This window comes from Camelina sativa, chromosome 20 (assembly GCF_030686135.1).
Source record: "Camelina sativa cultivar CO46 ecotype springtype chromosome 20, ASM3068613v1".
Taxonomy (NCBI): Eukaryota; Viridiplantae; Streptophyta; class Magnoliopsida; order Brassicales; family Brassicaceae; genus Camelina; species Camelina sativa.
The window spans coordinates 8,441,933-8,454,306 of record NC_141899.1 but is presented as its reverse complement, the minus strand read 5'-3'; the positions used below and the strand labels follow the sequence as shown (position 1 = coordinate 8,454,306).

Below are 12,374 nucleotides of genomic sequence, written 5' to 3'. Positions count from 1 at the left end.
ATCAATCAATCATTGAAAATGAAAGACCAAACACCAAACCAATTGAATAACTAACTATTTATAACTATTTATAGTATAATTGATTACGATTAATACAATTAAGTTGAGGTTTTAATCATCCGGATCCGTGGCGCAATGGTAGCGCGTCTGACTCCAGATCAGAAGGTTGCGTGTTCGATTCACGTCGGGTTCAATCCCCCGAACTTTAATCCGGATTCTTTTTTAATTCTTCTATTGCCTATTTCCTTTCTCTGGTTCGGTATCTCTTAACCGGAAGTTTTGGTTTAAAATTTTCAGTCTAAAATAGTTCATACAAAACCATATACAATAGGGTTTTGAAGAAAGTATTAGGGTTTGAAGATCGATCAGCCATGGATTCAGAGGAAGAGAAAACGGGAGAGATTTACGGAACATCACAATCTTCCTCGCTGATACAAGGTATTTTTGAGCAAGCTGCCATAGATGAACAAGAGGAGAACAGGGGAGAAATCCATGATGAAGACGAAGAAGAAGAGTATAGATCTCAACCAGACCCGATTCCACTCGATATAACCTTGGAGATACTCTCAAGACTTCCTGCAAAATCTATTATGAGGTTTCTCTGCGTATCAAAGCTCTGGTCTTCCTACACTACACTTTCAAGTTTTATCAGCTCATTCGCGAGTCGGCCACGGCGTCTTGTGCTCACCTTCTTGAAATATAAAAAGCGGTTCGTTTTCTCGTTCCCTCAACACGAGAATACTGACGGTTCTTATTCTCCGTTCTACAGTTATGAGATGAAAAACGCAAACTCTTGGAGGCGGAGCTGCAGTTATTATCCGTCTCAATCCGTCCAGGGCTTTATTTTCTTCAAAGGAAACGTGTTTTGGAACCCAACCACGCAACAGGTTTTACAGTTACCAAAGCCCACAAGAAATCTCCTGTTTCAGGGACAGACTTATTTAGGATACGATCCATTGGAGGGTAAATACAAAATTCTGGTCATAAACTCCCAACAGCATCGGATTCTTACATGGGGAGCTCAATGGAGATTAATACCCAATGGTTTCCCTTCGCATTTTCCTGGTATATACTTAGGTTGCGTTGATGGAGTTCTCTATTATGAAGCCTTTTTTGTTATTGGTGGTGAAAAATGTATAATGAGCTTTGATGTCGGATCTGAAAAGTTCAATCCTATACATTTTCCCGAGGGTAGTTCCAATTTGTATACTTTTATGATAGTACCTTATGAGGAGGGAAGGTTAGCCTTAGTTGGTACTACATATTACCCTACTATATCTGTTAAGCTATGGGTTTTGGAAGATGCAGATGGACACGAATGGACGTGTAAAAGCTTTACCTTACCTCCTAGGACTAGGAGAGGATGGAATAACCTATTATTAAAGGGTGTTAGCGATGCTGGTGAGCTTGTTTTTACACCAAGGGTTTTGACAGACTCGTTTTATGTTTTATATTTCGATCCAAGGAGAAACACTATTAGAGAAGCCTTGTTTCAAGGAATTTTTGGTGATGAATTCGGATGCCGTTACAGACTTGGTGACAACAGTAAGTACAGCAGTACATTCAACTTGGATGTGTTCCCAAATCACATGGAGAATTTCGTGTCTTTGTAGTAAAGTAGCGCCCTTCATCGCTCAAATTCTCTCTTTAATGCTTTTTTTGCACTTTCTTTGTTTTCCCTTTCAACAACACCTCAAATTTATGAAACTTCTCTATGTCTTTGATTTTTCTAGTGAAATTTATTAAGTTGAACCCATCCCAACATGATTTTTTTTTTTTGGTTTTGCTATCACAATATCTTATTATATAAAGTTTGGTTCTTAAAGTTAGTAGACATGTGTTAGTTTTAACAATCGGAGATCAAAGTTAAAAACTCACCAGATCGTGACACGTGTCAGTTTTAACGATTAAATATCCAAGTTAGTAATTCATCAGATCGTGACACGTGTCAATTTTAACGATCAGAAATCACAGGTTTCAAGTTTGGTAAAACGATGCATAAGATCATTGTCATTTTATTATATTAAAAAAAATTTGTTAATCATAAAAGGAAAAGGATTGTAAATACACCCCACTATATAAGCAAATATATGATGACATATTTTTCACGAAACATTATAATTTCGACTAGATTTGTTTTTCTTGGTAAAATTTTGTTTTTTGTTTTTTATTAACCTTTTATTTGACACATCATTGTTCTTGAACAAGTCTGGAAGGCAATTTGTTTGTTGTCTAATCATAATAACTATATATAAAGATTCCTAGATATTACCACATGTTTTCGTCGTCGTTTCTTTGAATTTTGTTTCGTTTCTCAATTTCATAATGCATACTACGCAATCTTTAACTATGAATTGTTAACAAAGTTTTTTATAATTAATAACTAAGGTTTTTGAGATTAACAAAATTTTCACGTTGTTATTATCATTTCTATTAATTTGCAGGACAGGTTGTATAAAAAAATATGAATACACAAATGCAAGATAACAACAAAGAGTATATAACACTATATCAACTAAACAGAAAGCGTTCTTATCATCGAAAGATAGTACGTCTTACAAGAAAGTGGGAAGCAAGAAATTTTTTAAAAACATAATGAGCTCATTGGAATAAATTTTCTCATAAAATACAAAAGGGATTAAGGAAAATATACAGAAAATTATTAATTCTAAAAAAATGTAAATACTCACTTCTATATAAACATAGATCATCTCATATTATTCATCTAACAAAATAATTTATTCAAAAATATTGCTTTCAACTTTGTTCTATTGGTCAAACTTTTTTAATGGGAAGACAAATTTTTCTTAATTTTTTAAACCAAAATATACTTCTAACTCTATCTTTTCAGTTTGGAATAGGTAAGATTAATGTGTTGACAAAAAAAAATGGAAGATTAATATATGCATCTTTTTTCTAATACTGTATTTTAAGATTTATTATAATAGTTTTAGATTGTTTTATTTAATTTATATTTTCATCTTTGAATTATTTGAGATTCATATATTACCGTGCTTATAATTTTCTATTATTTTATTAATTATGTCAAATTACTTTTCCTCTATTTTTTCAACCTTGATTGGTTGGTCATAGACCTTTTTTTTTGTGCAAACATAATTCTTACCATTCGTTCAATCTCAAAAGGAGATAAAGAGGAGAAGGTCATCAACCTAATGGTTGGATAAAATAGGCTAATCAAATACAAGCCTACAACAAACATAGATAGATTAGAAAACATAAATCTTTGTTGATAGATCCATAGGAGCTTGGAGACAGAGGCTACATCATGGTGTGTCAAAGAAACTTCCATGAGTACATTGAGAAATTTAATATTAGTTACTATCAAAAGATTTTGTGAAGTTTGAAAAGGATATTTAGTTTCATTGTTTGATGGAGCAAGCCACTTTGAGATAGTTAAAAGACGTGAACATGTTATCTCCACACATGAGGAGGGCAGAGCCGAGGTTCTCTATATGGTGGAGGAGGTTGGACGCAAGGTTATCTCCCCAAGGGAGGAAGATGGGGGAGGTTGGATGCAAAGTTATCTCTCCAAGGGAGGAAGGCAGAGCGAAAGTTCTCTCCATGGTGAATGAGATTGGACGCAAGGTTCTCTCCATAAGGGAGGAATGCAGAACCGAGGTTCTCTCCATAAGTGTATTGTGATGTAATTTGTTTTTTATTAAATTTTTTGAGCCAACAATTTTAGTGATTAAAGAAAGTATGCAAAAATGAATGTAAAGAGACATATAATAGTTGGCTTAATTTGATTATATAGACGTTTTCTAGGTGGTGGTAAATAATATATTTGTAACATACAATATACCTAGGTGTAAAAAATACACTGAAACAACCCTTCCCTTTTTTTTTTTTTTTAATGCCTTAATTTACTAGTGGTCTCATACCCACTAACATCCTAACAACAATCAATAACCGCGGATAACCAAATAAAACAATTCCAATAGAATTCCAACATAAATAATCCAATAACCAATAACATCATAATCCAAACAAAGAAAATAACCAAAAGCTAACATCCAACAATGTTCCAATGACTTAATCTAGCAACCTAACATCAGCTAGACCACAATCAATCAAGTCTCTAGAACACCTTCCTCCTCATTGCCTTTGATTCCACGATCACACTTTTCCTTTACCTGCACACCACAAACAACAATTGAGATGCGTAAGTATTATCATAAATACTTAGTGAGGCCGTCCTCCCATCTACTAGGTTATACACACAAGCATATGAGACCCTCAAGTTATGCAAGCAAACAAAACACAAGCAATACATCAAACCAGGAAAACAAGTCTCGGTTGAGACTGGTGTCGACCGATGCCCCAGAAAGTGTCGACCGATGCTGAACCAAGGGTGTCGACCGATGCCACAAGGGTGTCGACCGATGCTGTCACCAACAGTGTCGACCGATGCTCGAATGGTGTCGATCGATGCCATATCTGCAGGCGCGAACTGCGCGAACTGCGCGAACACGAACGACGAATCCCGATTCCAAACCATTCCGAATCCGTTCCAAACTCACCCAATTACCTCAGAAATCACTGGGAATCACAAAAGCAACGAACCCAAGTAACAAAACAACACAAACAGCAAAGAAAACACACAAACAAGAGAGATCTCATGCTTAGATCAACCATGGTCAAGCACTCACCTCTTTCCAGGAAGATTCTGAACAGTAGGAACGAAATCCTCACTCCTAGCAAGCTTCTAACTCTTTCCCAGCTCCAAAACTCTCAAGAACAGCAAGTAATCTCCCAAACTTCTCCCAAAAGCTTAAGAACTCTTTCTCCTTTCTTTTTCTCTCAAAAGCGGCGAGTACAAACAAATAATACGACCTAGGGTCGTTTTCCCCCTTTTACACACGATTTAGGGATTCCCTAAACCAACCACGCAAACCGGACAAATAAAATTGAACCGACCAAACCGGTCACAATTGGTGTCGATCGATGCCTCACGAGAAGGTGTCGATCGACACCCTTACCAAAATACCAAAAATTGGTTTGCGGGTGTTACAATTCTCCCCCACCAATATGGATTCGTCCCCGAATCCCGCAATACCGTCCACCTGCCAAGGACCTCCGTGCCACCGTCAGCACGGCCCGCACGTCCCCAGACCGGACTAAACACCGTCAGCCAAGGTTTCCCGTGCCACTGTCGCAACAGCCCGCACACCTCCGACTGACCCTCGAGGTCTCCCTCTAGCCAATATACTCGCATCATAAATACTATTTGCTCACAACTCAGTGCTTCCCCCGTCCGTGGTCGCAACCAACGAATCATGCCGGCTCGCTATCAGGCCAACCGCCTTAAGCTACGGCATCCAGGAAGTCACTCACACACACACTTCCCCCGCTCTCAGGTCGCAACCTTCGAGTCATACCGGCTCACTGCCAGGCCACAGTCTACAGCTACGGTATCCAGGGAGTCTCACACGCCCACTCCCCCCGCTCTCGGGTCGCAACCCTCGAGACATACCGGCTCACTGCCGAGCCGCGGCTCACAGCTATGGTATCCAGGGAGCCTCACATATCCCGCTCTTGGGTCGTCACCCTCAAGCGCGCTCTCGGATCGTCATCCGAAGCAACATACCACTCCCACTCTCTGGCCACAAAGTCCATCGAGCTATCGGTATCACGTGAGTTGGGCCCGCACGGCCTTGAGCAAAATCAAACACTGATGCCAACGAGTATCTACTGGCTAGATCTACCTCAACATTTCCACAAAACTTTCCCTTTTTAGAAACTTCCTATTTATGGAAACCTTCCTTTTGTGGAAACTTTCTATTTATGGAAACTTTCCAAAAATAGACACCCGAGCTATTTCTCTTTCCCCATGACAACAACAGTCAAACATAAAGAAAAATACTCATCTTATTAATCTCAAAAATGTCATAATCGTTACAATCTCAACGAACATACATCAGAAAAAGCCAAAAAAATACAACAACCGGAGCCAACAACCCGCATCCCGAGCACCACCTCATCTTGATACTTAGTCGCACAACCAACCACCCCTAAGCGTCCAAATATCAAGAGAGATGGGCTGGAATACTCCGTACCCGCTCCAGCCACGGACTACAACTCGGACCCGGCTAGACAAGCTCAAGCCGCGGTCTGCTTCTCAAACCACTTCTTAAACCTTGCCTTCATCCTCGCCTCGGGCTCCCAAGTCTGATCCTCTACTCCGTCACAGTCCCACAGGACTCTCATCAAAGGAATCTTCTTCTTCCGAAGTTCCTTGATTCTCCTCTCGAGCACCCTCACTGGTCTCGCCTATAAAGTCATGTTAGGCTGAAGATCCTCAGGAATCTTAGCCAACAACTGATCACCCTCGTGAAGACACTTCCTCAGCATTGACACATGAAATACCTTGTGGAACGCACGCATAACCTCAGGCAACTCCAACCGGTATGCCACTGGTCCCACCCGCTCAACCACTCTGAACGGTCCCATGTACCTCGGACTCAACTTAGTCTCTGTCAATGACCTGTTCGGACCCCGCAACATGGCCATCTTGAGGTACACTCTATCACCAACCTGAAACTCAAGATCCTTTCTCCTCTTATCAGCATAGCTCTTCTGCCGATCCTGAGCCTCCTTCATGTTCAGCCTCAAAACCCGAATCTTCTCCGAGGTCTCCTGAACAAAATCTGCACCAAATATGCTCCTCTCCCCCACCTGAGTCCAACATAATGGTGTACGACACGGCCTCCCATACAAGGCCTCATAAGGAGCCATCCCAATACTAGCCTGGTAGCTGTTGTTATAAGCAAACTCCACAAAACTCAAGTGATCTGCCCAATGACCACCCCAATCCAGCACACACATCCTCAATAAATCCTCCAAAATCTGGATCGTCCTCCCTGACTGACCGTCCGTCTGAGGATGATAGGCTGTACTCATATGCACCTTCGTGCCCATCTCCGCCTGAAATGCCTTCCAGAACACTGAAGTGAACTTGGAATCTCTATCAGACACAATACTAGCAGGCACCCCGTGCAATCTGACTATCTCCCTCACGTACTTCTTGGCCAAAACCGCTGCTCCATCAGTTTTCTTGATGGCCAGAAAATGCGCGGACTTAGTCAAACGGTCCACAATGACCCAAATAGCATCAAACATCCTCGACACAGGCAAACCTACCACGAAGTCCATCGTGATCAAATCCCACTTCCACTCTGGAATGGGTAAACTCTGTAATAAACCACCAGGAACCTGATGCTCCACCTTCACCAGCTGGCAAGTATCACACTTCGCCACCCAGTCAGCTACGTCCTTCTTCATCCCGACCCAGTGATAATACCGCTTGAGGTCACGGTACATCTTGGTCGCTCCTGGATGAATAGAGAACTTGCTCGAATGAGCCTCTCTCAGTATCTCCTGCCTCAAATCCTCACCCTTGGGCACACAGATCCGACCATGCACAAGGATGGTACCATTAGCAGAAACCTGATACTCTGCACCCGCAGCCTTAGAGGCATTCACCAGCCCCTCATCGCTCTCCTGAGCTAACCTCACTCTACTCAGCAAATCCGCTCTATCAGCTGCCTCCAAACCCAAAGGTTCCTGTGAGATAGCACACAAACTCAATGCACTAATCTCACCTACCAACGCCTCCATATCCTGCTCCTGAGCCGAAGCCACTCGCTTCCGACTCAAGGCATCTGCAACCAGATTAGCTTTATCAGGATGGTAAGCTATGTCCAAATCATAATCCGCTACTAACTCCATCCAACGCCTCTGCCTCAAATTCAGCTCAGGCTGAGTAAAAATGTACTGCATGCTCCTCAGGACTCTTAGAATATACCAGGATGTCGTCGATGAAAATGATGACTGACACGTCCAGAAACTCCTGGAACACGCTGTTCATCAATCTCATAAACGCAGCTGGCGCATTTGTCAACCCAAATGGCATCACCACAAACTCGTAGTGCCCATATCTCGTCCTGAAGGCTGTCTTCCTCACATCTGCCTCATGTATAGGAATCTGATGATAACCTGAAGCCAAGTCGATCTTGGAGAACCAAGTAGCACCCCTCAACTGATCCAACAACTCATCAATTCTCGGGAGAGGGTACTTGTTCTTCACAGTAACTCGGTTCAAACCCCGATAGTCAATACACAACCGAAAACTCCCATCCTTCTTCTTAACAAACAACACCGGAGCTCCCCACGGTGAACAACTAGGACGGATAAAACCCTTGCCCAACAAATCCTCCAGCTGCTTCTTCAGCTCTGCCATCTCTGCTGGAGCCATCCTGTAAGGAGCCTTGGATAACGGCATCGTCCCCGGTTCCAGCTCAATAGTAAAAGGATCCGACCGAGATGGTGGTAATCCCTACAATAACTGGAACACATCCTCAAAGTCCTCCCCAACCGGAATACCGCTAACCGTAGACTTCCCCACTGACTCTGGCATAGATATAGTAACTAGATAGGCCTCACGGCCCTTCTCGATCATCTTCCCTGCCTGAACGGCTGAGATCACGAGACTCCCCGAAGTCGGTCTAATACCCTGAAAAACCAACTTCCCTCCTGGATGCTCAAACTCCACTCTACCCCGATAGCAATCCAAAATGCACCTTATGCCGATGCAACCAATCCATACCAAGAATAACGTCATACAACTCCACTGGACTGATAAGCAAATCCGCTGGCCACGACTCTCCTGCGATCTGAATATCAACTCCTCCAGCTCGTCCAATAACCCTCAGAAACTTGCCTCCAGCAACTCTGACAACTCCTGAACGCTCTCCAGAATCCCCTCTGATCCCCGCACTCACGGCACACTCCGGAGTAATGAAGATATGAGAAGATCCAGAATCAAACATAACATGGGACTTAAACCCGCCCACCAACAAGGTCCCTACACAAACCTCATGTGTTGAGAACCTAACACTTGACCACAAACAAAAACAAATATAATCTGAACTTTTGAATTGACTAAGTTCGAATCTCAGAAGTTATACCTGTGATCGCTCCTGCACTAGTGCCACCGGGCTCCTGAGTCGCGTACGCCTGAGACGTCGGCTCGATCCAACCCACCGGCTGCACACCGTGCTGCACACCCTGCTGCACCCCTGGCTGAGCTCCAGCCTGCAACACTGCTACAGCTCTCTGCTGCAACTTGGGACAACGAGGCTTGATGTGCCCCGTCTCTCTGCAGTAGTAACACACTCGAGTATCTATCCGCGGCTCCGTCACCGCCCGCTGCTCTGTCACTGCCCGCTGCTCACCTCTCTGTGGACAGCTAGTCACCTTGTGGTCCCTGCTACCACACCCAAAGCATCTCGCACCCCCGTGCCTCGATCTCTGCATAACATCAAACTTCCTCTTCTGCCCCTGCGCAGGCTTGCCGCCCTTGCTAGGAACAGAAAGCGGCTGAGACTGCTGTGGCTGCACCGAAGAACCGACCACAACCACCTGTGACCTCAAGTCCTCCTCTATCCCAGTTGCAACCTCAACCAACTCTGCTCTCGTAGCATAGCTCCTCACTCTGCACCGAGTCCTCAAATCATCCCGCAGAGCCAACAAAAACCTCCGCACCTGAGCCGACTCTGGCTCCCATGCCCTGCCTGCATACCCCACAAGCCGACTGAACTCTGCATCCAGCTCCCGCACTGTACGGTCCCCCTGAGTCAAACCCAAGAACCGGGCCTCCATACGATCAAGAGCCTCCTGAGGAAAATACTTGGAGTTAAACTCCCCCACAAAATCTCCCCAAGACATACCCCTCTGCACCCTCTGTGCTGTCACCGACCTCCACCACACACGAGCATCTCCTGACAAGTAAAACACTGCCAGATCCACCCTGTACCGGTCGGGACACCTAAGCGAAAGGAAAATATCCTCCATCCGCTCTCTCCACTCATCCGCTACACTCGGATCGGTACCTCCTGAGAAATACCCTGCTCCCACATGCCGCAGCTGCTCCATCATCCGCACATACTGAGCATCCACTACCTCGGCCCCCGGCTGCACACCTGCCTGCAAACCCGCCACAGGCTGCACCGCTGGACCCTGCCCACCACCCACGGGCGGTACTACCGGATCTTGCCCACCAACCACTGGTGGCACTACTGGATCCTGCCCACCAACCACTGGCGGCACAACTGCTGGAAGTCACTGCAAAACCTGAGCTAGCAAGTCCATCAAGACATCCTCCCTGCCTGGAGCACCTCCCGCTGCAACCCCCACACCCGGGGCAACACCGTGACCGACACCGGGCCCATCCGCCCTGCCGTCACCCAAACTAGCCTGGTCTCCAGACACACTAGGATGAACCTGTGACTCCGCCACCTCCTCACTGGCCATGCTCTGGGTCACACTCACACTGGCCTCAGGAACCTGACCTCGTCCCCGACCCCGACCACGACCACGCCCACGACCACGACCGCGACCAACAGCATCCTCACCCCTAACCATCTGTATCATCCAAGAACAGAAGGCTAAGCAAACAATAATTCTAATACACAAAAACACATCTTACCGTGGAATCACAACACAGGCTCGAAGAGGATGTTCTAGGACTTCATGCCACACACAATTGACCAACTCACACAACCAATCATAGCATGGAATCCTAAACATCAGCAGAAAAAACACAATGAACCCTAGACCTAGAACCGTAAGGGCTCTGATACCAAAATGAAACAACCCTTCCCGTTTTTTTTTTTTTATGCCTTAATTTACTAGTGGTCCCATACCCACTAACATCCTAACAACAATCAATAACCGCGGATAACCAAATAAAACAATTCCAATAGAATTCCAACATAAATAATCCAATAACCAATAACATCATAATCCAAACAAAGAAAATAACCAAAAGCTAACATCCAACAATGTTCCAATGACTTAATCTAGCAACCTAACATCAGCTAGACCACAATCAATCAAGTCTCTAGAACACCCTCCTCCTCATTGCCTTTGATTCCACGATCACACTTTTCCTTTACCTGCACACCACAAACAACAATTGAGATGCGTAAGTATTATCATAAATACTTAGTGAGGCCGTCCTCCCATCTACTAGGTTATACACACAAGCATATGAGACCCTCAAGTTATGCAAGCAAACAAAACACAAGCAATACATCAAACCAGGAAAACAAGTCTCGGTTGAGACTGGTATCGACCGATGCCCCAGAAAGTGTCGACCGATGCTGAACCAAGGGTGTCGACCGATGCCACAAGGGTGTCGACCGATGCTGTCACCAACAGTGTCAACCGATGCTCGAATGGTGTCGATCGATGCCATATCTGCAGACGCGAACTGCGCGAGCACGAACGACGAATCCCGATTCCAAACCATTCCGAATCCGTTCCAAACTCACCCAATTACCTCAGAAATCACTAGGAATCACAAAAGCAACGAACCCAAGCAACAAAACAACACAAACAGCAAAGAAAACACACAAACAAGAGAGATCTCATGCTTAAATCAACCATGGTCAAGTACTCACCTCTTTCCAGGAAGATTCTGAACAGTAGGAACGAAATCCTCACTCCTAGCAAGCTTCTAACTCTTTCCCAGCTCCAAAACTCTCAAGAACAGCAAGTAATCTCCCAAACTTCTCCCAAAAGCTTAAGAACTCTCTCTCCTTTCTTTTTCTCTCAAAAGCGGCGAGTACAAACAAATAATACGACCTAGGGTCGTTTTTCCCCTTTTACACACGATTTAGGGATTCCCTAAACCAACCACGCAAACCGGACAAATAAAATTGAACCGACCAAACCGGTCACAATTGGTGTCGATCGATGCCTCACGAGAAGGTGTCGATCGACACCCTTACCAAAATACCAAAAATTGGTTTGCGGGTGTTACATACACTTTTAATGGTAACATACATAAAAGATTTGTATGTGGATATAATTCAGTGTATTATAGCAAAACAAATTTATAAATAATATACAATAGATTTTAATATATTTTTATTAAATTTAATTTCTTTTGCAAAATTTTAAACCCGCACATCGGACGGGTCATTATCTAGTGTTATATAACCAAGCGGATGCTACAGACCACTATTGCATATATATCCGAAACTGGTACGGTCTGTTTCTAGCATTTGTCGAATGCGCCACTTTTCCTTCTTCATATTGAAGATCAGGACAAACTCAATGATCATAAGCAAACCCTGATCATGAAGTCTCGTGTAGCTTATGGTTGCTCTTCTTTTTGGATACACATTTCATTTATCACGTTAGCATAGGGGTGTCAATCGGGCTGGCCTGGCTCGGCCCGGCCCGAAACCCGTAAAGCCCGCATATGTTTGATCCCGGCCTGGCCCGAAATATTTCCGAGCCTATATTTCAAAGCTCGAGCCCGGTCCTAACAGGGTTATAGGGCTTTT

The 12,374-nt window shown here is 44.1% G+C and overlaps 1 protein-coding gene and 1 non-coding gene across 2 annotated transcripts; both read left to right on the top strand.

Moving 5' to 3' along the window:
- The first annotated feature begins 121 nt into the window (after positions 1-121).
- On the top strand, positions 122-193 carry TRNAW-CCA (transfer RNA tryptophan (anticodon CCA)). Its single transcript has one exon. It is a non-coding gene; the product is annotated as a tRNA-Trp (tRNA).
- A 178-nt stretch (positions 194-371) lies between these two features.
- Positions 372-1,632, top strand: LOC104772335 (putative F-box protein At1g50870). Its single transcript, XM_010496965.2, has one exon. It carries the CDS (start codon positions 372-374, stop codon positions 1,611-1,613), a length of 1,242 nt encoding a protein of 413 aa, XP_010495267.2. The 3' UTR covers positions 1,614-1,632.
- The last annotated feature ends 10,742 nt before the right edge of the window (positions 1,633-12,374 follow it).